This window comes from Corythoichthys intestinalis, chromosome 1, assembly GCF_030265065.1.
Source record: "Corythoichthys intestinalis isolate RoL2023-P3 chromosome 1, ASM3026506v1, whole genome shotgun sequence".
Lineage (NCBI taxonomy): Eukaryota > Metazoa > Chordata > Actinopteri > Syngnathiformes > Syngnathidae > Corythoichthys > Corythoichthys intestinalis.
The window spans coordinates 54,723,240-54,749,616 of NC_080395.1; the positions used below are offsets into that span (position 1 = coordinate 54,723,240).

General features: G+C 40.1%; 1 protein-coding gene across 3 annotated transcripts in view; it reads left to right on the top strand.

Moving 5' to 3' along the window:
• The window catches only part of acsf3 (acyl-CoA synthetase family member 3), an 87,907-nt gene that overhangs the window by 44,857 nt on the left and 16,673 nt on the right, over positions 1 to 26,377 (top strand). For 2 of the 3 annotated variants that reach the window (XM_057831532.1, XM_057831540.1), the window contains exon 7: positions 4,215 to 4,341. In XM_057831532.1, the coding sequence (XP_057687515.1) occupies positions 4,215 to 4,341 (127 nt within the window). Of the gene's footprint in view, positions 1 to 4,214; positions 4,342 to 8,051; positions 8,845 to 26,377 lie in introns of those variants that run through there. The other variant, XM_057831549.1, reaches the window with a different exon arrangement.

The window sequence follows — 26,377 nt, forward strand, 5'->3', positions numbered from 1 at the left end:
AAAATAATAAAAATCCATTTATTCAAGACGACATGGCAAAATTACTCCATAATGGTCAAAACAGTCGACTTTACCTTTACTGTCACACCTGCGGAACGATATTTTATGACACCTAAATCGGACATATGTCATTTCCCTTCCCCGGCTTCGGAGAATGTAAACAGACCAGAAGGAGTGACAGCTAGCCGACATGCTAACCCGAACCGAGGGATGTTTCAAAGTCTTCGAGGTGGAAAATCACACATAACTAGCCTGGATTATTTGACATGACGACCCGGTTGTCGAGTTTCTTTGCGGATCGGCAAACCGCCCGGCGGAGAGCAATTTACAGTTCGTTCCCTGGAGGAGGGTGGCTGGAATTGTTGTGTAGCTAACGTGCTAACAGCTAACTGCTAATGAGCGTGAGGATAGCTTTTTACATGCCTATCAATGATCAAACGTAAGTAGTCCTTTATTTAAAGGAATTTTATAGTGTTTACTTTGTAATCACTGTATTCGTATTTGACATAATACAAAACAAGATGTTTACTCACTTCCTTGTAAGTCCAATGGTCCCACAGTAAATATCCACGGTGAATGGGAACCTTTTGAAACTCCAAAAAGGCGCATACGCCTCTCCCGCATACAGAATGATTTTTCTGCAGCCGTTTGGCTGGCGTGATGCAAAAAATAAAAGTATTAATCCGCAAAATCAGCTGAATCCTTCGTCCTCATACACAACAGTACACTGTAGCGTGAAGAGGACGTCTTCTACCGTACACGTCACAGCGCCCTCCTCCTCAATGCGAGACCGAAGCCGGAAGTCACTCAATTTCCTGGCGCGGGATTCAAAAAACTAAATAAATATAGCGATCACTTCCACACACATTCAAGCGGTCCATATCATTCAGGAGCATAAAATACCGCGTGTATTATGAAATAAACATGCTTTTTCGTGTCACAAGCACTTTAAAACCTGCAGTATGAACCTAGCCTTGGACTCCTCGACATTCAGTTTTAAAAAGAGTAACCAAAGGGTAGTATTTGAGTTTTTCTAACATGAGCATTACGTATTTTTAAGTGGTTGTTTCATTGGCCATTCATAACCAGGTTACTAACAATATTCCGATTCTAATAAGGCCACTGACTGCCAAGTAAATTTAGGCAGTGTTCAAGAGAATATTATCGGCTAGAATTCTTCCCTGGTATGGTGGGCCGAGACAACATACAGGTTACAGACAAACCTTGACTGTCCAGGTATAAGTACTAGTACATCTATCGTATAGACCCTACCCACGTGACGTCACAACTCCGCTCTCCTGAATGGTACCGCCCAATTGTCCGTCAAAACATAGTGTTAACCTGTTACGGCTACGTACATTCCTCCTATTTACGGCGTGTTTTTCTGCTCCTTAACATTAATAATCAAAATGGTGAAGGCGTGTGTGGCTGTTGGTTGCACTAACAGAGAAGATGGAAGGAGAGACTTGAAGTTTTACCGTATTCCGAGGGATCCAAAGAGGAGAGCAAAATGGACGGCTGCAATTCGACGTGAAAACTGGGCACCAAAAAATCACCACAGACTATGTAGTAGTCATTTTATATCTGGTAAGATGCATTTAAGATATACTTAGAGGGTTTTGGGCTGACAAATAACCACAATTAAGATCATTGCTAGGCTAATCGCCGACAACATACACGTATGTATGTAGTGAGAGTGCTATCGCTAAACCATATAAACCAGGGGTCAGCAACCTTTTTGGTGTGGCGTGCCACTTTCAAATTTTCTTGTCAATCAGTGTGCCACACCAAGATTAATGACGCACATCCGAATTTTTATATCCAACATAGCTGTAATTTTACTCCAAAGAAAACAACATGAACATACGTTGAAATCTTACAACTACCATTCTTCTTTATCAAATAACTAAAAAATAAAAGTATATTGTAGAAAATATCAAAACTTGAGCATCATCTTATGTAAACATATAACACACACACAACCCATCAAGAAAAGGGGAAAGAGCATGATTCTCAGTGCAGGACTCTCACAGTACAGAGCGGGCTGTTTTAACCTTCAAAGTCAAGCGACTACTTTGTCTTTTTCACTAACAGTGAATTCTATGCACAATTTTAGATTTTATATAACAAATACAAAAGATGCCTACCTTAATGTGATCCCTGGCCCTGTTTTCCATGAATTTCATGTTTTGTCTCGTAGTTGCGTTTGACACTTGTTGTGCGACACACACACAACGCTCCCGAGGCATAATGCACAGAGCAAGCGGAAGTAACCAGCCAACCAGTTGTTACCAGCACCCCCAAGGGGCCGCTGTCCCCTACAGTATGACCAGCTTACTAGTTAAGCGTAAGAAAAAGAGAGGCAGGGAGCAAGGTGTTGAGAGAGAGTTGTGCGAAGAGCGCCACGAAAAGTGTCTGTGTCCCATGCTGGTTTTAGTTTTGTTAATTAAAGTCTCCAGCAAAATACCATCCAACGTGTCACTGTGTTTTTATACACATCACCACCTCTCTGAAGTAAGTACCGGGCGAATCGACTACAACAAGCCACGTTAATCGCCTGACCACTACACCCTACGGTGCAGAGTTGCAATTACCAAAAAGTGCAATTGGTAACACAGTGTACTTCCGCCAGCTCTCTGTTTGGTCGGCTTCGTGACATGTTAGTAGCGTGGGCTGAATTAAACGCGCAGGGAAAAAAAAAATCCGACAAGCGCAGGAGTTGAGAAATTGGGGAAGAGCTGGAGGTGTGCTCAAAATCCATTATTGCTCGCATATAACGCCACAGACAGAGTGGGTGAGAGGGGCGGTCCCGTAAAACCCCTAAATAACAGGGCGCGCAACTGAAAATGCCTTAATTTCCGGTAAAAAGGCACATTGTAAATGGGCTCGCTTCCGCTATCCAAACAGCTAAACATGAAAAGGTTCACACTCCGGATGTTTTCAGTCATCCTTTATGTGTCGCTTTTCTTTTTTATGAAACTAAAACAATGAAAAAATACATGCAATCAGCAACAATGCTGCAAATAACAAAAAGGCCATCCATATATGCAAACACAATTAGCCTGTATTCAGTAGTTCTTAATTAGAAATATCAAACACATTTCCCCTCAAACATGCAACCTAAAGACAATATAAAGAGTGTAATTCTCAATTTGACAACAAAATACTCACAGACGTTGCTCTAAAGAACACAAATGCCACTCAAGTTGTGAGAGTGGAGCTGCCATGTAACACACTGAATCCCATTTGAAGAACTTCCTATTTGCATTTTTCTTCTACTGTTTTAGAACCAATAAATAAAACGGCCACAAGATGGGGCGCTTCAGCAAGTGATAAAGATACAACCGACAATAAACATAACACGCATTTTTCTTTTTTTTTTTTTTTTTTTTTTTTTTTTGCCATGCCCTCGCGTGTCACTGGTTAACCCTTCGCGTGCCAGTGCTGACACGCGTGTCATAGGTTGCCGACCCCTGATATAAACATTAAAAGCCTTCACTCCATTGACAAACGACATGAAATACATTAGACTTGACAGTGGATGTTAGCAATAACAAAAGATTTTGAATTGAAAATTTCGTAACTCACCTTTACAAGCACAAGATAGATTCCTGCCGAATTTTCGTGGACGAGGACCTGTTTCACCCAACCAGCAACGAAGTATTTATAAGCCTCCAAGCTCTTGAAGTTTTTCAAATTTTCGTGAGAATAGGCTGATTTTGTGTGGACAAGATAATTGTAAATATCAGCGTAGCAGATGTCAGGCAGACAGGGCGAAGACAGTGGGTCGAAAAACATCGATTTGGGCATCAAATATGGATCTAGCGACTGTGAAGCTTTTCCACATAACGCCTTTTATGCAACACATCCAGTGAGTTTACGGCATCAGAAAGCACCGGGTCTTCCATGAAATGCATTTTAAATTCCTCGATCAATTGAAACCAATGCTAATACAGAGACAAAATGACGGACAAGTGGGCGGAACCATACAGCGAGCACGTGGTTTTGTGACGTCGGTGGGTAGGGTCTATACAGGTTTTTAAGAAGTGCTGGAACAAACCTCAAAAAACCATAGAGTCTTTGACAAATGACGGCTGGTACTGATTTTAGTGCATCCTTATTTATTACCTTTGCAATGTGGCAAAGTCAGTGTTTGATCCAAACCTTTGCTTCTACCAAACTGTGTTCGTCTCTCGTTTTTCTCATCGTGACAGGTACGACCAGGTCTGGAAGGGAAGGAAGGGGAACTCCTAGTTCGAGGTCCGTCTGTGTTTAAGGAGTACTGGAATAAAAAGCAAGAAACCACAGACTCTTTTACGGATGACGGCTGGTTTAAAACGGGTAACAAAAATGTCTCCTCAGCTCTTATTCATCTCTGTCTCCTTACATGTTTTCCATGTACAATGCTCTTGAACTAAATATTTATGCACATGCTTATTGCTTACACACCTTAGACTAGAGAGAATAAATTCTAATATCAATTCAATTAATTTCAATGTTAGAAGGAATCACAAAATGAACAAAAATAGATATGCTGATGCCTGGAAGTTAGTAGGAGCTGAAGGCAAAGAGCTGCAAGATGAGGTCGGGGGGGGGGGGGGGGTGTTGCGGTGATAGAAAGAGCCAACGAGGACAAGGTGAGCATGACTAGTGGATGATAGGAGCTGGAAAACAGCAATGAAGAAGTGATTGAGAGCAAAGCTGGGAGAGGAGAGTGTGTTTAATTGGCTTTGCAGCCTGGAAGGACAGAGATCCAGAGCACAGCATGCTGCTGTCACACTCCATTACAGCCAGTGGCCACATAATGAGAGCCTGGGCAATCAGCTCCCCACAGACCGGTCAGTACCTCAAGCCACCCGTACACACACACACACACACACACACACACACACAGACACACACACACACACACACACACACACTCAGATGTAATGTGTCACAGGTGAAATTGAAAAAAACTTGACTGACTAGTGAATGTCAGTTAACCAAGATAATTACATAGAGCCATGTCATTAAGAAGTTGGAACTTTTCAGAAGGACAAACTTGGAGTAAGTTAACAACAAAGCAACACATTCAAGAGTGTTGAAAAAAAGGCTTTCATTCTCTCTGGTTATTCAAAATCCGGAAGAATACATTATAGACCTGTCAAGATACAGCCAAAATGTAGGTCATGTAAAATTAGACCTATTAAAGGGCAGCTGAAGTGCTTTTTGGATTTTGGTGTAATTTTACTAGTATAAACTTTGGACGAGTTTGTCAAAACAACCATGTCATGATTAACGCGTAATTGCAAGGATAATTTGCGCTATTTTTTTTTTGTTTTTTTGCACTCTGTTAATGGTCCCTTTGCAAACCCGGAAGTGTGACGTAGATTTCCCGACGCAACAGAGAAGACTGTCCACAGCTAGCATAGCAGCAACAACGATGACAGTGATATTTCCACCAAAGGTAACCATTCAGGATCACTTTTTCGTGACGCTATCGATGGCAAAGGCTTCCAGGAAAGATGATCTACAATTAATCCCTACATGTTTGTACCTGAGGCGTCAGATGATGATGATTTACTTGACACAGCGGACGTCGTCATGACGCCAATTGAGAGAGTGGTAAGCCTATGTTTAGCATCGTGATTTTTCTATTTGAGAGAATGCGATTACATGGTTGTATACATTTTCTATGCTCTCCACATAGCTGAAACTGGATATTAGGTTATGGGACAGCTCCTATCCATCTAAATATGGTAAAAATAGCTCAAATATGGCTAAATAAATGATTTATGGTAGTGGTTTTTCAAAATAAATGACAAAACAAGTTTATTTTCCAGGTGTTGTTGTAAACCTTCAAGTAATTCCCCTTCCAAGAGAATACCTGTGTCGTCAGGAGATCCCAGATGTGAGAGCCAAACTTGAGGAGGCTGAAGCACTGACAGGGGCATGAATTACATTAAAATAATAAAACCATAAATTGTAAACAACATTGAAATATTTTGTTGACTGTGTCTATTGGCATATAATATATTGTAATTACATACATTCTGAAACAATACTCAATAGGCCACAATAATAACAATACCAGATTTATGTTGAATCAGCTTTCACTGTCAGATTGTGACACAATATAGAAAGCTAAGTCATACCAAGTAAACAAAGAACATAGATTTAGTAAGCAACACAAAGTTAGGACAGCAACGGACTAGCATAACATTGAAAAATGATAATGGCAGAAGACTGAGAAGCAGTTTAGAGTGGGGAAAAAATGTATTTACTCTTTTCTGTAGCATTAGGTGTCTTCTCAATACAAAGATAAGTCATTATAATTATTAAAATATGAAGGTAACTAGAGTTTTCTTTTAAAAATGTGTACTGTATACAGTGCCTTGCAAAAGTATTTGGCCCCCTTGAATCTTGCAACCTTTCGCCACATTTCAGGCTTCAAATATAAAGATATGAAATTTAATTTTTTTGTCAAGAATCAACAACAAGTGGGACACAATCGTTAAAGTTTTTTAAAAAATAAAAAACTGAAAAGTGGGGCGTGCAATATTATTCGGCCCCTTTACTTTCAGTGCAGCAAACTCACTCCAGAAGTTCAGTGAGGATCTCTGAATGATCCAATGTTGTCCTAAATGACCGATGATGATAAATAGAATCCACCTGTGTGTAATCAAGTCTCTGTATAAATGCACCTGCTCTGTGATAGTCTCAGGGTTCTGTTTAAAGTGCAGAGAGCATTATGAAAACCAAGGAACACACCAGGCAGGTCCGAGATACTGTTGTGGAGAAGTTTAAAGCCGGATTTGGATACAAAAAGATTTCCCAAGCTTTAAACATCACAAGGAGCACCGTGCAAGCCATCATATTGAAATGGAAGGAGCAACAGACCACTGCAAATCTACCAAGACCCGGCCGTCCTTCCAAACTTTCTTCTCAAACAAGGAGAAAACTGATCAGAGATGCAGCCAAGAGGCCCATGATCACTCTGGATGAACTGCAGAGATCTACAGCTGAGGTGGGAGAGTCTGTCCATAGGACAACAATCAGTCGTACACTGCACAAATCTGGCCTTTATGGAAAAGTGGCAAGAAGAAAGCCATTTCTCAAAGATATCCATAAAAAGTCTCGTTTAAAGTTTGCCACAAGCCACCTGGGAGACACACCAAACATGTGGAAGAAGGTGCTCTGGTCAGATGAAACCAAAATTGAACTTTTTGGCCACAATGCAAAACGATATGTTTGGCGTAAAAGCAACACAGCTCATCACCCCGAACACACCATCCCCACTGTCAAACATGGTGGTGGCAGCATCATGGTTTGGGCCTGCTTTTCTTCAGCAGGGACAGGGAAGATGGTTTAAATTGACGGGAAGATGGATGCAGCCAAATACAGGAACATTCTGGAAGAAAACCTGTTGGTATCTGCACAAGACCTGAGACTGGGACGGAGATTTATCTTCCAACAGGACAATGATCCAAAACATAAAGCCAAATCTACAATGGAATGGTTCAAAAATAAACGTATCCAGGTGTTAGAATGGCCAAGTCAAAGTCCAGACCTGAATCCAATCGAGAATCTGTGGAAAGAGCTGAAGACTGCTGTTCACAAACACTCTCCATCCAACCTCACTGAGCTCGAGCTGTTTGCAAGGAAGAATGGGCATGAATGTCAGTCTCTCGATGTGCAAAACTGATAGAAACATACCCCAAGCGACTTGCAGCTGTAATTGGAGCAAAAGGTGGCGCTACAAAGTATTAACGCAAGGGGGCCGAATAATATTGCACGCCCCACTTTTCAGTTTTTTATTTGTTAAAAAAGTTTAAATTATCCAATAAATTTTGTTCCACTTCAAGATTGTGTCCCACTTGTTGTTGATTCTTGACAAAAAATTAAAATTTTATATCTTTATGTTTGAAGCCTGAAATGTGGCGAAAGGTTGCAAGGTTCAAGGGGGCCGAATACTTTTGCAAGGCACTGTATATGACTAGTTTATGATTTTATTTCATCAAAGTTTGCTACATATATTTCTTCTAAGTCATCATCATCTGATGTCGCAGGCAGAAGAAATTCAGCATCTGAGGCGTCTGTCGTCATCGCTGGACTCCGCATCACTTTTCATCATCTGACTCGACCCACTCTCTTGATTTCGGGAAACTGGGTGGCGACTGACTTGCAATGCTTTATTTGTCGTGTTGAGGGTTTCTGCCGCTTTATTTTTTATGTTTGGCATCCTCAAAAAATTACAGTAGCATGAAAATACAGTATGACTCCTAATTTTGATTTAATAATTTTTAATAATTTCTTGGTGATCAAATAATAATGCTCCAGTCAAAGCAGCATCTATTTGACGCTACTGTTCCCTCTTCATATAGGCAGACCTTGATGTCGATGTTGTAGTACAATAGTCATTGTTTTATTGAGATGTATTTGGTACATCAGAGCCTGGCAGGTGGATTGTTTTATATATAGGCTTTATATTTACCCTGTGACAGGCCAAAAAATAACTAGCCAAGGACCTATTTGGTGCTGGGGACATTTTAATTTACATTATACCTTTTGATATAGTAATAAAATCACATAGGTTTGCTGACAGGTCGTCTACTTATCTACTTATGACAGGCCAACAGCAACAACAACAAAAAATGTCGCACTTCAACAAACAGGCAATATGATTTATTTCCCCTTGTTTATCAACAGAAGTGCATCAAATTTTAAAATCAGAAAAGCCAGTAAGGGTCTACTTACGTCCTTGTAAAACCAACGTTGCATTGTTGTAGGTTTTCAAAGCTGTCGTCGCTGAGATGATGAACACAATGAGCAAAAACGGTCCAAACCTTTGCAGGAGAAGTTTTTTTGGACCACTCATAGAATCTAGAGTCTTCCTGTGAGCAATTCATTGCTACACATCGAGATGGCATGACGAATCTCGTGAGTAAAACCCAGAAAATGTTTGCAATATATGGCAAGGATAGCGTGATGCTATATTTCCGTGTTCAGAGTGGTGGCGAGGCTCCCTGGAAGGTGTTGCTATGGCCGTAACTTAAAAACTACGCGATCAATTTCTTACTTATTTTTTTAATGTGACTTTTTGAGACAGCAAATGATGCATTTAATACAATTCAACAGAGTAAAACACTCAAGAACGAAATCCGAAAAGCTCTTCAGCTGCCCTTTAAATACAATACCATAAATAAAGTACTAATTTTTTGTATCCCTTCTAACTGTAATGTAATGTTTAATGTATGTTAAAAATAGCTAGACGGCTTGAATGAAAATGTAATTTCCTTTGTCAAATCATGTATTAACTATGGTGAATCCCCTTTTTTTGAAATAAAAAAAAGATGTTAATTTCTTCTGAATTCTTTTACAGTTGCCTTTAAAAAATGATCCCTTTGACAGGGAGAAGGATCTTGAGTACTTTCAGCGCTCTTATCACATTTGGATTTTGCAGCCAATCTTTTATAGGCAACACAAAGCCCTATTTTTCAGTGCGTCAAACCTCACTCTGAAAGTACACGTGTCTGTTTCACTATTTTAAGCACACATGCACACACAAGCTGAGAGACAAAAAAAAATCAGATGCCCTTACTACAAGGATAATTTCACCAAGTGATTATTGAAACAATGATCACTATTAATTCCTTTTAAGCCTGGCATCCAAATTCTCAGGCATACGTTTGTGCTTGCTGTTCAGGCAAATCCTTGCGTGTAAAACTGCGAAATTGGTGCTGACATTGTTTATCTAGCTAGTGCTGCAACAATAATCGATTAACTCGAGTAATTTGATTACAAAAAAGATTCGAATTAAATTTGCTGCTTCGAGTATTCGTTTAATTAAAGTGGTGTTGTAATGGTTTGTTTTAAAAGTGTTTGGATTTAGTTTTATTGATTCGGGTGGATACACTTCCCTCTAGTGGCAACAGTGAATTTTACATAACTGTGACATTTCACATGGTTGAATCCAGCTGCTCCCTGTTATAACCAACATAAGCTAAGTTTTTCTTTGAGCTAATGTTTTTTTTTTTATGCATTCGTAATTTAGTTTATAGGTATATTTAGCTGTTTTTTGTCGGAATATGTCTTTAAATCATTTATTAAGAGCATTGTAAAAAAAAAATAAAAGTCAGCATTTTATAGCATTTAAGCTAGCAGACTTTTGCTATGTAAGTTAGCAAACTGTTCTTTTGTTGTACTTAGATTCTCATTTATTTATACCGTTGAGACTCAACTCAGGTATTTTAATTTTTTGTTTCTTATCCGATTACTCGATTATTCGAAATAACTAGTTAATCGATTAATCGACGACTAAAATAATCGATAGCTGCAGCCTTACATCTAGCGTTTGCTCTCTGCTTTGCCAGTGCCTCACTTCAACCCCACACCTCACACCTGCTCTCTGAATAACAGACCAGCTTTCTCTGTCTGGTCCTCACACTTCTCTGACTCTCAACTCGTTGCATGTCCCCTTGAGCTGTCCCCTACCCTGCCTTTTTGACGTTGTCTGGCATTTTTTTGCCGTAAGGTCACACAGAATAATTGGGTTGGCTGTTTTCCAGACATACAGCGGTATGAAAAAGTATCTGAACCTTTTGGAATTTCTCACATTTCTGCATAAAATCACCATCAAATGTGATCTGATATTTGTCAAAATCACACAGATGAGAAAACAGTGTCTGGTTTAACTAAAACCACTCAAACGTTTATAGGTTTTCATATTTTAATGAGGTTAGTATGCAAACAATGACAGAAGGGGGAAAATTAAGTAAGTGAACCATCACATTTAATATTTTGTGCCCCCCCCCCACACACACACACAAAACTGCTTTAGTTTAGTCAGATTCCTGGAATGTCTGGCATGAATCGCTGTCTTTAGGTCATGCCAATGCCTTCCAATGGGGTTTGGAAGTCTGGATTTTGTCTTGGCCACTCCAGAACGTGTATTGTGTTGTTCTGAAACCATTCCAAAGTTAATTTACTTCTGTGTTTTGGTTCGTTGTCTTGTTGCAGCATTCATCCTCTTTTTAGCTTCAGCTGTCTGACAGACGGTCGAACGTTTTCCTGCAAAACATCCTGATAAACTCTTGAATTCATTCTGCCATTATTGATTGGAAGGTTTCCAGGCCCTGAGGAAGCAAAACGGACCCAAATCATGATGCTCCCTCAACCATACTTCACGGTGGGGGTGAGGTGTTGATGTTGGTGAGCTCTTCCATTTTTCCTCCACACATGACATTGTCTGTTACTCCCAAACAATTCAACTTTGGTTTCATCAGTCCACAAAATATTCAGCCAAAACCTCTGTGGAGTGTCCAAGTGCCTTTTTGCGAACATTAAACGAACAACAATGTTTTTTTTGGACAGCAGTGGCTGCCTCTGTGGAGTCCTCCCATGAGCACCATTCTTGGCCATAGTTTTACATATACAGCAGTTGATGTGTGCAGAGATATTGGACTGTGTCAGTGAGTGCTGTAAGTTTTTAGCAGACACTCTAGGGTTGTTTTTTTACCTCTCCGAGTATTCTGCACTGAACTCTTGGCGTCATCTTTGGTGGACGGCCACTCCTTGGGAGAGAAGCAACAGTGCCAAACTCTCTCCATTTCTAGACCACTTCTCTGACTGTAGATGTATGAACATCCAGACTTTTAAAGATGGTTTTGTATCCTTTTCCATCTTTATACAATTCAACAATCCTTGATCGCAGGTCTTCAGACAGCTCTTTTGACCGGGCCATGGTGCACATTAGACAATGCTTCTCATCAAGACATTTCTTACCAGGTGTGTGTTTTTGTAGAGAGCAGGGCAGCATAAAACCACTCTTCTTTTGTAGTGGGCAAGGCAGCATAAAACCACTCTTCAGTGACTAGGCACACACCTGACTTAAAATGTTTGGTAAAAATTGGTTTCAATTGCGCTTTAAGTCTCCTTAGGCAGAGGGTTCAATTATTTATTTTTCCCCCTTCTGTCATTGTTTGCATGCTATCCTTATTAAAATATGAAAACCTATAAATGTTTGGGTGTTTTTAGTTAAAGCAGACACTGTATTTTCATCTGTGTGATTTTGACAAAGATCAGATCACATTTTATGGTGATTTCATGCAAAAAAAGGGGGAAATTCCAAAAGGTTCAGATACTTTTTCATAGCACTGTATAACTAAGATGTGTTCTATTCATTTTGTACATCATCCACGTTTATCAGTGTGATGATTCTAATATGAGAGGAAGCCTTTGTTGCAGCCTGAAAGAGGTTCTGTAACTGGATCCTCAGTCTACACAAACAGAAAAAGATGAATACTTGTTCTTATCCCTAAGAAACTCCTGTAAATTGATAGCATGTGCTTTACTTGAGGGCTCTCAAGGCATACTTATCATTCTCTTTTAAGCATAAGTTCGGTTAAGAACAACATAATGAAATGCATTCTTTCCCCTTATTTTTGTTCATTAATTTCTCCTCATTTTCATATGACTGTACAACTGTTTCAAAAGAATAATTAGCTGCGCACAAAACTACTTTGAAGATGTATGTACTTAATTTCAGATCCAATAATTGTATGTGGAGGACTACAGAGATCATCTACAGATCTATTTTCTGTAGAATGATTTGCTTGTATAATGAAATGTACGGCATCTTCTATAAATAGCTATAGCTATAAATATCATTACATTCATCCTCTTCATTTGTACTGTGAAGGAGTGCTCCATGAGTCTTCATGCAGCGCACGAACACTTAAGATGAAACTTTGCTTGCTCCTTTATTACTCTGAGCCAAACAAAAGTGCATTGTATTAGATAAACCAGCAGAATTGTTGAGTTCAAAGAAAGAACTCATTGGTTTTAGACAATCATTGTTTTAGTGCCAAAACCTGGCATGCAAGATGGAAGACCTGGTCGAAAGGCGCTTCACTGGAGATGCTGACAGGCAAAGAAAAAGAGAAGAAATGACCAAACAAACATGGAATTTGAGAAGGAAAGGAGTGTGAGAATTAAATCAATAACTCCTCAGCCGGCGAGAGGTGTCTCCACTAGTGTGAGTGGGCTGTGAAGCTTGACTGGCAGCTCTATAGGGAAGCTGTCGCCATCCCCCAAGTGCTCGCTCTTTTTACTCAACCTCACAAACATCTCTAAGCACATTGATTCTTTCGTACTTTTTAACACCCCTTTTTGTGCTCTTTGCTCAAGTCTGTCCATCCTTCCAGAGATCTGTGGCGCTCCCAATGACAGTTCATCTTTTGTCGTCGCAAATACACACGACAGCCCGTCACCTCCAGCTGATAATTGAACCATAAATAAATTGATGAACTTGTAAATAAGCAAGGGAGAGTGAGGATGAGCGATCATCTCCATTTGAAAGTTCAGTGTCAAATAACAGCTTTTCGTTCTAGCAGGTGCTGAAAATGAAGTTTGTCATATATTAACCAATTCGTTACAAGGCGAAATTTTTACATTGACCTAAAAATCTTGCTGTTTTACCTTCATTTCACTCTTAACTGAGCCAATAAACTATTTTGGAGATTAAATTTTGTGGACTATAACCACCAATGAGGATATGTTTCCGTTGCTTGATGTGGTTTCTCTTTTGAAGTTTGAGGGGGTTTTCTACAATGAATAGATAATTTCCAAAGTTGTTTTGTTGTTAAATTTCAGTGATAAAGGATAGCTTAAAAAAATGTATTGGAAACATGATTTCATTGCCGGGTAAAGCTACTGAGCTTTAAAGTGCCTGTGACGGCATAAAAAAAAATCTTAAATAGCATTATTATGTAAATTAGAATCATATTTTGAAATGATTCTACTACTGGACTGTCTCAGAAAATTAGAATACACAATATTCTAATTTTCTGAGACAGTCCTGTATATTGTTCTATGTAAAGGACGTCAGCCAAGGTCGGCCCCCCACATTTTTACCACACCAAATCTGGTCCCCTTTGCAAAAAGTTTGGACACCCCTGCTTTAAATGGTGGATTAATGTACAGGACTGTCTCAGAAAATTAGAATATTGTGTATTCTAATTTTCTGAGACAGTCCAGTATATACAACAACTGGCAAAGCGCAGATGACAAGAAATTAGTCTTTGAATCTGCCGTTTACTCCCACCTGTCATTATAGTGCTGTAGCTTCCCCAGCTGGATGATGACGTCGGCAGGTTAACGATTTCACCTGATTTAGAATTCAGCCCATTTAGGGGGAAGATTTAGAACGAGAAAAATGCCACAGAGAGCAGCAAAATGTCATGATTGTTTCAATCTCTCTACTCCAATACTTTTACAAGATATACTTTTTATCTAAGTATTTTTCCCCAATTGTTAAATAAATGGTATGGTCATGACAAATAACAGTCTTGTGCTAAATGGAATATGAAATATTAAAAATGCATTTATTCAGTACGACAGGGCAAAATTACTGCATAACGGTCAAAACTGCCGACTTCTTCCTCTCACGAACGGTATTTTATGCCACCGGAGTTAGTCCGGCTTTTGTCATTTCCGTGCCCCGGCTTCAGAGACCGAGGAAATAGCATAAACAGAACAGGAGGCGTGACAGCTAGCCGACATGTTAACCTGAACCAAGCAGCTTTTCCAAGTCTTATTCTCGCCTTTCAAAAACGAAAAATCACACAAAACTACCCTGACTCATGTCACACACGGCGGCGGGGTTGATTGTCTTCACCGTTCGGCCAGCCCCTTGGCGGCAAGCAAGTTACAGCTGGTCATTCTGCTGCGGCTTTGGTAGGCAGGCAGATAGAGGAGGGAGGGGAATGAACGCCGAAAATAGTGGATTTTCGATGGACAAACCGGCCGAAGTCGGAGCGGGGGGCTGCCCGAGCTCAAGCCGAGGATAGTGGTCTATTTGCGGCCACACGAAGAAGACCGAGGGGTTGGAAGTCTCCATGGTGTGTGACAAGCCGCCACTCGTCACCTGAGTAGCCTTCTCGGTGGACAGGGAGCATTGTCACCCACAAAATGCAAGCCACTTCCTTATTAAAACGTGTGCCATGATCGTAGTATTTGACATAATATAAAACACGTAGCTTACTCACGTCTGTGTTGGTTCAATGGTCCCACAGTTGTCTGACTTGTTTTGGCCATTATCCGTGGTGAAAAGGAACTTTTGAAAGCCAAAAAGGCTCACACGCCTCTCCCTGGTGCAGCAACAAAAGCCTGCAGCACATTTGGCTGGTGTGATGCGACAAGTAAACGAAATAATCCACAAAATCAGATGAATCTGCAGTCGTTCTGCATACTGTAGTATTGGCTGTACACTGAAGATGATTAGCCCACTGATGTCACATTCACATTCTTCATCAATCCACAATCCAGGAAGTTACTCATTTTTATGGCGTCGGATTCAAAAAATTGAATAAATATATCGATCGCTTCCACACACATCCAAGCCATTTCACACAGGAGCATAAAATACTGCATGAAATATGAAATAAACACGCTTCTTGCTGTCATAGGCACTTAAATGTGGGGTATTGCTATTTCCATATGTTTAGGCCATTATGCCTCAGTTTATCAGATCAAATGTAATTGTTAGTCATTATCTGGTCTTATAACATTTTGACCCTTGTTAAGGTCAGTTATGTTTTTCAGTGTATATGAATCAAGATTAAATTTGCTGTTCATTCATACATTTCATACATGTCAAAAGTAAGGTATTTGGTGACAGTGACCTTGTGCTTTCATATGGCATGTGACGGACAGATGAGGCGATGAATTAAACTATGTGACACGTCTTTGAGAACATACAGCCAGATACAGTATTGTTGTGTATTTGTGGGTTTGTGTGTCTGTGTCCCACAGTAAAGGTGAATGTACTTGCCTACTGGCTCAGCACTATGCCAGTAGGCCAGCCAAATTTTATATGAATTTCCTGCAGACTTCAGCCATAATGTGGATGGTAGCTCTCTTGTGCCCAACAGTTCTTTTTCTGCCCTCTCCCCTTCTCTTTGTCTCCCAATGTCACACTTCACCCCCAGTCACATTATGTCTTCCCAAGCCAAATGTCACAACTTCCAGCGGGACCCTCTGTCTTCCTAGCAGTTTGCTCAAAGGCACCTTCCCACCCTCCCATTTACAGCCTGCTTGTTATGCCTGGAGAGGGACTGGGTTTTCCAAGTGGGCACACTACTCCTTTAACTTTTTGGAAACTGGTAAATAATTTGTTAGTCAGCTCTGTCTGTTGTGAGTTTGTAACTAGGTTCAATTAACCTGTACAGCATCCACTGGCGTGGGAAGTGGGGTGCTGATTAAATTTTTAATAAAGATAAATAAAACATAATGAAAAAATATTTATTTAATTTTGGAGATTAAATATATAAGTTGAAAAAAATTGTTTTTTTTTTTAATTTTTGGTAATAACACAAACTGACACCTTGCTTTCTACCAGGTAACAATAAATAAGGCGCTATTGGAACAGAAAAGTAAACAGTTGACAGAGGAGGCGTTAACATCGCACAAAAACGAATTAGCGATTTTTTTCTGTACAAAAGCAGTGCCAGTGACATTTTCTAAAATTCAATTCAAGGTCTAAATGAAGATGATTGTCCTTTGGTGTCTTAAAATAGGTAAGACTTGCTTGCATTGCAGCCATATTATTGTTGTTGTTGCTATTGAGCTGCCGCCGTGCAGAGTGCTGTTAGATAGTCGTGTGCAATTTATTGTAGTGTTGTGAAAAGGGGGTGTTAAACCGAGGCTTACTGGCCCTCTTAGTTTTGCAGGGATTTGTATTAGAATACACAGGCATTTTCATTTCCAATATAAAAATTCTCAGACACAATGTAGGTGAAATACTAGTAGAACGCTGTCTTTGTAGTAGCCTAGTAGTAGTAATACGTAAACGATCCAGCATGCATGTGTACTGCCATTGTGCAAGCCGTGTGTGGAGAAAACATGCGAGCATGGCAAATTTGGACCGAAACGGCTGTTTTTGAATGATAAAAGCTAAAAAAGTTCCTCAGCACCCCCTGCAGTGAGTGACTTCCAGCGCCCATGACAGCATCCTGGTTTGATCTTGTCAATGTGCTGCGACTTCTATTTTCTGTAGAGGGGCGTGACATGAACCAAGGCAGACATAATTTAATAATGCACATCTGGCATGCTTTAAAACGTGATCGATTGTGAAAAGATTGATCCACACATGGCGGGTTTTGTCTCTTTTTTTTTTTTTTGCAGTAGGATACTTTAATATACACATAATCCCCAATCAAACTATGGTTCAGTTTTATCTGCTATAATGAATTCATCAGCAGTCTGACTACTTTGTTTCATAATGTATTTGAGCAACTTTCCACACCTTGTGAGCATTTTCAATATAATTTATTGTTTCTTTCCTCTTCTTTTTTTAGGAATTATTTGCTTTCACAGGCATAATTTGTTTTTCTGTAATCAGTGTTTCTAATGTTTCAGGTGTCATTGTCATCTCCACCTTCAGATTTGTGTGTTTGACTGTAAAAAAAAGGCAGGCATATACTATAAATGGCGGTTAAATCACTTTCTCGATGAACATAGCAGATCTGAGACAGACATCAATCCTCAAGTTCAGCTTGTTATCGGCTTGCGAAGAGGCAGAGAGCAAGCAATCTCATCAGTAACATTACCATAAAGCAATTCAAGCTCCTTTAATTGCATTATATTAAACAAATTAGATCAGTCATCCAAGTGCAAAGTGCTGTTTTGTGTGATATTAATTACCAAAAAAGGAGCTGTGACAAAAGTTAAGGATGATAAATAATGTCAAAGCTGAGATTTCAGCGCTTTGGCTGTCTGTTATTTATCCTCATTAACTCCTCCATCTTGGCTTTGGGGCTTTAATGTAGAACATTAATATTCATGTATGCTAAGTGTTTACAGTCCCCCTGAAAAGAAGCACGACTCACATTTCGACTGCTTGTCTTGGAGGAGATAAGGCTCTTCTCGTCTCAGTAATGGAGGGCACTCTGCTTGAACCCCATTGCTGTGGGTTCTGCTGAATATTGCGAGCAACCATGGCTCCACTTGTACGCTGTCGATGAGGAATGTCATCCAGCTGACACTTCACTAGTGTGAACAAGCACGATCCTCCCAAATATCACTTGCAATGTCAACTGCTGTGTTGGCATGCACTTTCCTTAAAGTGGCAAAGACCATTCACACCATGTACTGTACTAGTATGTTCATCTTGACACGGGCATGGCATTTATGGCAACAACTCAGCCACATGTGTGCACTGGCTAGGCAAGTGATTTTATTGTGTCAGACATGGGCGATCTAGACTCAAAACTCAATCCCAATATTGCAACAAAAAAATAAAAGGGCAATAATATTTTGGATGATATGGAAATAAAAATGCATACAAAAATGTGTAATATTTGCTTCGTATTTACATCATTTTATTTCACACAATATTTAAGGCACCGTTTTTTTTACTCAATTACACATGTAAATAGCGCAAATCTGGTGAGATGAAGAAGTGACACAACTTGAAATGGAAACAAAAATTGGCCAAGTGTTTAGCTTCAAAAGTAAAATGTAACATAACAGTTTAAAATATTTTTTATATTTTACATTTTAGCATCTAACAGCAAAGAACACCAAGATGTCAAATGACGTTTCTAGCCCCACCCGCCACTTTTTGTTGTGTACTTCATCAATCTAAGTACATGTAAGGCCGAGACTTGAGTGGAACAACACTTCTTTATTCAGTATGCTTCTAATCACATGTGCACACGACTCATCACTTAGGTTCCTTTTTACTGTAATACCACTCCCACAGGGAGCACATACCACACCCACAGGGAGCACACAATCATGGCAACAGCAGTGTGACAAATAAGTTACTTCTCCTCTGACTTAACTTGACACACACACAACACAGACTTTCAACGACAGAAAACTGATTTTGCCATAGAAGCGCTTACCGTTGTGGTCAAAAGTTTACATACACTTGTGAAGAACATAATGTCATGGCTCTCTTGAGTTTCCAGTTATTTCTACAACTCTGATTTTTCTCTGATAGAGTGATTGGAACAGATACTTCTTTGTCACAAAAAACATTCATGAAGTTTGGTTCTTTTATGACTTTATTATGGGTGAACAGGAAAAAAGTGATCAAATCTGCTGGGTCAAAAATATATATACAGCAGCGCTAATATTTGGTAACATGTCCCTTGGCCATTTTCACTTCAATTAGGCGCTTTTGGTAGCCATCCACAAGCTTCTGGTTGAATCTTCGACCACTCCTCTTGACAGAATTGGTGCAGTTCAGTTAAATTTGATGGCTTTCTGACATGGACTTGTTTCTTCAGCATTGTCCACAAGTTCTCAATGGGGTTTGAGTCAGGACTTTGGGAAGGCCATTCGAAAACCTTAATTCTAGCCTGATTTAGCCATTCCATTACCACTTTTGATGTGTGTTTTGGGTCATTGTCCTGTTGGAACACCCAACTGCGCCCGAGACCCCATCTTCCGGCTGATGACGTTAGGTTATCTTGAAGAATTTGAAGGTAATCCTCCTTCTTCATTATCCCATTTACTGTCTGTAAAGCACCAGTTCCATTGGCAGCAAAACAGCCCCAGAGCATAATACTACCACCACCGTGCTTGACGGTAGGCATGGTGTACTTGGGGTTAAAGGTCTCACCTTTTCTCCTCCAAACATATTGCTGGGCATTGTGGCCAAACAGCTCGATTTTTGTTTCGTCTGACCGAAACAGAACTTTCCTCCAGAAGGTCTTATCTTTGTCCATGTGATCAGCAGCAAACTTCAGTCGAGCCTTAAGGTGCCGCTTTTGGAGCAAGGGCTTCCTTCTTGCACGGCAGCCTCTCAGTCCATGGAGATGCAAAACACGCTTGACTGTGGACACTGACACCTGTGTTCCAGCAGCTTCTAATTCTTTGGCAGATCTGCTTTTTGGTGATTCTCGGTTGAATCTTCACCCTCCTGACCAATTTTCTCTCAGCAGCAGGTGATAGCTTGCGTTTTCTTCCTGATCATGGCAGTGACAAAACAGTGCCATGCACTTTATACTTACAAACAATTGTTTGCACTGTTGCTCTTGGGACCTGCAGCTGCTTTGAAATGGCTCCAAGTGACTTTCCTGACTTGTTCAAGTCAATGATTCGCTTTTTCAGATCCATTTATGTATATTTTTGACCCAGCAGATTTGATCACTTTTTCTGTTAACCCATAATAAAGTCATAAAAGAACCAAACTTCATGAATGTTTTTTGTGACAAAGAAGTATCTGTTCCAATCACTCTATCGGAGAAAAATCAGAGTTGTAGAAATAACTGGAAACTCAAGAGAGCCATGACATTATGTTCTTCACAAGTGTATGTAAACTTTTGACCACAACTGTATGTGACACTGACCGTGTCACATACTGTATTATATTATCGTATATTATTATATTTGTAGCAATCAGTGTAAAAGTCGTATAAAGATTTGGGAGGTGCGCCTACGACTACAGCGTAGATGACAATAAACTGCAAGTGGAACCTAACTTGATTTTTAAGCACCTTATGAGCGATGCGTATGCTTTAAAGTGCCTGTGACACGAAAAAGCATGTTTATTTCATAATACACGCGATATTTTATGCTCCTGAATGATATGGACCGCTTGGATGTGTGTGGAAGCGATCGCTATATTTATTTAGTTTTTTTGAATCCCGCGCCAGGAAAATGAGTGACTTCCGGCTTCGGTCTTGCATTAAGGAGGAGGGCGCTGTGACGTGTACGGTAGAAGACGTCCTCTTCACGCTACAGTGTACTGTTGTGTATGAGGATGAAGGATTCAGCTGATTTTGTGGATTAATACGTTTATTTTTCGCGTCACGCCAGCCAAACGGCTGCGGAAAAATCATTCTGTATGAGGGAGAGGCGTATGCGCCTTTTTGGAGTTTCAAAAGGTTCCCATTCACCGTGGATATTTACTGTGGTACCATTGGACTTACGATGAAGTGAGTAAACATCTTGTTTTGTATTATGCCAAATACGAATACAGCGATTACAAAGTAAACACTACAAACTTCCTTTAAATGAAGGACTACTTACGTTTGATCATTGATAGGCATGTAAAAAGCTCTCCTAATGCATTAGCAGCAGCACGTTAGCTGCGTTAGCTCCAGCCACCCTCCTCCGGGGAACGAACTGTAAATTGCTCTCCGCCGGGCGGTTTGCCGATCCGCTAAGACATTCGACAACCGGGTCGTCATGTCAAATAATCCAGGATACCTATGTGTGATTTTCCGCTTTGAAGACTTTGAAACATCACTCGGTTCGGGTTAGCATGTCGGCTAGCTGTCACGCCTTCTGGTTTGTTTACATTCTCCGAAGCCGGGGAAGGGAAATGACATATGTCCGATTTAGGTGTCATAAAATATCGTTCGGGAGGTGCGACAGTAAAGGTGAAGTCGACAGTTTTGACCATTATGGAGTAATTTTGCCATGTCGTCCTGAATAAATGGATTTTTATTATTTCATATTCCATTCAGCACAAGACTGTTATTTGTCATGACCATGCCATTTATTTAGCAATTGGGGAAAATACTTGGATAAAAAGAGTATCCTGTAAAAATATTGAAGTAAAGAGACAGAAACAATGACATTTTGCCGCTCTCTTCGTCGCGTTTTCCTCGTTGTGAATAGTTCCCCCTCAACGGGCTGACTGGTCCTTCTCAAGTCATTTATATAGCTATTGGGGAAAAATACTTGGGTAAAAAGAATATCCTGTAAAAATATTGGAGTAGAGAGACTGAAACAATGACATTTTGCGGCTTTCTTCGTCGCGTTTTCCTCGTTCTGAATAATTTCCCCTCAATGGGCTGAATAGTAAAATCGATGAGCCAAGTCTACCGCTGACGTCATCCACCTGTTGGGGACACTAAAGCCCTATAATGGTAGGCGTGGCTAACCAGCAGATTAAAAGACTAATTTCTCGTCATCTGTGCTTTGCTAAATTGTTGTATATAGTCGAATCGTCTCAAAATATGATTCTAATTCACATAATAATGACATTTTAGACTTTTTTTCTCGTGTCATATGCTCTTTAAGGGGCATACCACGAACTATGTCCAGACATTTCACACCTTTTTTCTAAAACCTAAACCTTCATGGCGCTTCGCCAGCAAGCCCACACTGATTCCCCAGTCCCAGGAAATCATAAGTGCTCGGCCGAAGATTTTCTGTGCATTCCCGCAAAATAATCATCTGAGGACAAATTCGGCAACGTTTTCCGGGTAACTTAGCATTTGACATCATCATAACACAGTTCCGTGAGATTTCAAAATTCATATTACCGCCAAAAAAACATTGGTAATATCAGCAATGATATGATATAGTGTGTGTATTTTTAATTGGACAGTGACTCATTTCATATAGTAATTTTACACATATTTTCACACATATTTTGTCTTAAACTGCGTTATGCAGATCTTTTCCAAGTTGTTGATGGAGTTAAGTTTCCAGAAAAAGTGAAACTTTGTCTGCCCTTCATTTTCAGTTAAAGTCTTGATCTGTTTTTATTTCTTTTTCATCCTATCCACTGTTTGCCTTCACTTTCTTTAATGCCTCTGAATGAGATGAAAGCCCAGTGCAATTAGGCTTCTTATCGTTTTAATTAAGAAAGCCATTCGGCCATATCTTCCTCTGACGCCACGGCGCATAATGGTGGAGAGTCTCTGATGCCTGAAGTAGTTTGCGCGTGCGCGTCTGTGTGTGAATATGTGTGGTTGTTTATGTGTATACTGCCTTTGTAAACCCTATATATACAGTATGGTGTGGGCAGGTTGGTGTTTGTTTGGCCCAGTAACACAGTTACCACGTTGTTTTATTATCATTGTTTTTATCAGCCAGTGTTCTCAAATTACAATTCCCTCTTGTGCCACTCTCTGAACATGCGGTTCTCGCTTGAATTATTTCCCGTCCAAGAGGCAAGGTCAGAGAGTCTTGCTTAAGTACTCGAAACTCAGCACAAACATGTTATGAGTGTTAGTTTTTGAGATTAGCCACTGGCATTATTACTTATTTTAAGAGTGATGGTTACAGTACAAGATTTATTGACCTCAGCTTGCAAACAAAGAGGCCTGCAAACACAAGAAACGTTAAAAAAAAAAGATAATAATAATGATAACAAGCTTGTAGTCGATAGCTAGAAGATTGCTTTTGTTTTTTCCTTCTGCAAACTCAAGAAAAGTTGAAAATAAAATAATACCTATAATAGTAATTAAATAACACACGATTGCTGTCAGGGTAGACCACTGGAAGATTGTTTTTATTTCCTGTTTTCTCTAAAAGCAAGAGTAAGAAAGGTAGAGAGTGTAACAACCCCTTTACTGCCGTTAACACCTGAATTCCCCCTTGGCTTACCCCCATCTTTCCAACCCTCCCCACTTACCCTGCCCTATCAGTGCAGAGCAGTGGTCTGTGAAGAAATTCCCGATATCTAAATTTACACTCTGTATCAATCTTGTTTAATAGACTGGAAAGCTTATAGTCACAGTGGCAAGCCGGCAGAGAGAGCAGCAGTGATAAATTGTCGGTGTGCAGGCGACAGCCGCCCGTGATGTATAATGAAATATTTATGATTTATCCCAGCTAATAAACTGAAATGAAGTGCGTGATGTATGGGAGCAGATGGGCCCTCTATTGATGCAGACGCATAGAACCAAGTGGAAGGAGGAGACACAAAGATAGGTGGAGAGAAGGAAACAGATGATGTGATGAGAGATGCTTCGGAGAGGTCGAAGGAAAGGATGAATGATTAGTGGGGAAAAACAGAGGTAGGTGTATTTGCTGGGCGCAGGAGAGTCTGATATAGGGTGGGGTATTCCACATCCACAACAATACTTGTCTTGCACCTGTGCAATCTAATGCAGTACTCCAAAGGTAATGCTATTGTTTTGACACTGTCAAACCGGTAATAATTAAGCATTGTGTATTATTGTTGGTAGTCTACGGTGCATCATACTGAGAACTCTTTATGTCAATGCTGCTATGTCAAAGCTAAATAAAAATTGCATACACAACTCTCAGCAGGATGCAGAGCAGTCCCACATCAACACGCACTGTAAACAACCCAAGACGCGTGTTTTGGGGAATGTGGGAGGGAGCCAGAGAAAACACACACAAATGAGCATGAGAAGCATTTCATAATATCATAAGCCTAATAGCATTGTTGCTTAAGTCATATTTGAATTGATTAAAAAAAAAAAAAAAAAAAAAAAAAGGTACCTCACAACAAATTAATGTCCAAGATGTGGACGATTCTGAAATGCTGAGGGAATGCACGTGTGATATATTTCACTGATCCCTCAGCCAGCCACCTTTTTGTCAATTGTGACTCATGTTGCCCCCCCCCATCCCCTTCCTTCCTCAGTCGCAGCTGTGGGTGCACCACCTGTAATAAGCCAAAGGAACATCTTCCGGTACTGACCCATTTTCTCTGCTCACTGTCCCCTAGCCCAGCTGAGCCCTTCAAAGTGTATGCTTTGTCCCTACACTTGTCCTTTTGTGTGTGTGCGCATGTACAGTCCCTGGCCACTTTTCTAGGCGCACCTGTCCAACTGCCTGTTAATGCAAATTGCTTAGCAGCCAATCACATGGCCGCAGCTGAGATGGTCAAGACGAGATTGATGAGACAATTGAGATTAGGGCTGCAGCTATCGAATATTTTAGTAGTCGATTAATCGATGGACTAGTTAGTTCGAATAATCGAGTAATCGGATAAGGAACATGAAAAAGTAAAATACATGAGCTGAGCCTCAAACGGTATTTTTTTTTTTTTTAAATGAAGATCTATGTACAACAAAAGAACAACTGGCTAACTTGCATAGAAAAAGTCCACTAGCTTAAATACTATAAAATGCTAACGTTTGAAGTAACAAATGTTTCAGACACATATTCCCTCAAAAAACGGCTAAATATACCTATAAACTAGATTAAAAATGCATCAAAAAACATTAGCTCAAACAAAAACTTAGCTTACGTTGGTCTTAACAGGGAGCAGTTGGATTCAGCCATGTGAAAAGAGACAGACCAGAGGGCAGTGTACCCACCCTCATCAATAAAACTAATTGCAAACACTTTCAAAATAAACCATTAAAACGCCACTTCAATTAAACGAATACTCAAAGCAACAAAATTTAATTCGAATATTTTTTTTTGTAATCGAATACTCAAGTTAATCGATTAATCGTTGCTGCACTAATTGAGATTCTCACTCCCTACCATCTCTAGGCTTTACAGAAAAATAGTCTGAAAAAGACAAAAAAATCCAGTGAGCAAAATGCCTTGTTGATGCCAGAGGTCAGAGAAGAATTGTCTGACTGGTTGGAGCTGATAGGAAGGAAACAGTCATTCAAATATGCTCAAGAGCATCTCTGAACGAATAACGAAAAACCTTGAGGCAGATGGGCTACAGCAGCATAAACCCACACAGGGTACCAGTACCACTACTGTCAGCTAAGAAAAGGAAAGTGAGGCTAGATTTTGCACAGGCTCACCAAAATTGGACAATAGAAGATTGGTAAAACGTTACCTGGTCTGATTCGTCTTCAGTTCTGCTGATACATTTGGATTGTAGGGTCAAAAGTTTTTTTCACAGGCTGACAATTTTTGACAGAAAATGCCAGTAAATTTAGTACACTGCTGGCCAAACGTATTGGCATCCCTGCAATTCTGTCAGATGATGCTCAATTTCTCCCAGAACATAATCGCAATAACAAATGCTTTGGTAGTATTGTAAATTAAAACTCCAAAAATGGGCCGGACAAAAGTATTGACACCCTCAGCCTAATACTTGGTAGCACAACCTTTAGACAAAATAACTGCGAACAACCGCTTCTGATATCCATCAATGAGTTCTTTACAATGTTCTGCTGGAATTTTAGACCATTCTTCATTAGCCAACTGCTCTAGGTCTCTGAGATTTGAAGGGTGCCTTCTGCAAACTGCCATTTTCAAATCTCTCCAAAGGTATTCCATGGGATCCAGGTCTGGACTCATTGCTGGCACTTTAGAAGTCTCCAGTGTTTTTTCTCAAACCATTTTCCAGTGCTTTTTGAAGTGTGTTTTAGATCATTGTCCTGCTAGAAGACCCATGACCTCTAAGGGAGACCCAGCTTTCCCACATACATTATGCCGCAAAATTTGTTGGTAGTCTTCAGACTTCATAATGCCAAGCACACGGTCAAGCAGTCCAGTGCCAGAGGTAGCAAAGCAACCCCAAAACTTCAGGGATCCTCCGACATGTTTTACTGTGGGGACTGTGTTCTTTTCTTAGAAGGCCTCGTTTTTTTTCCTGTAAACTCTATGTTGATGCCTTTTCCCAAAAAGCTCTACTTTTGTCTCATCTGACCAGAGAACTTTCTTCCAAAACCTCTTTGGCTTTCTCATGTAAGTTTTGGCC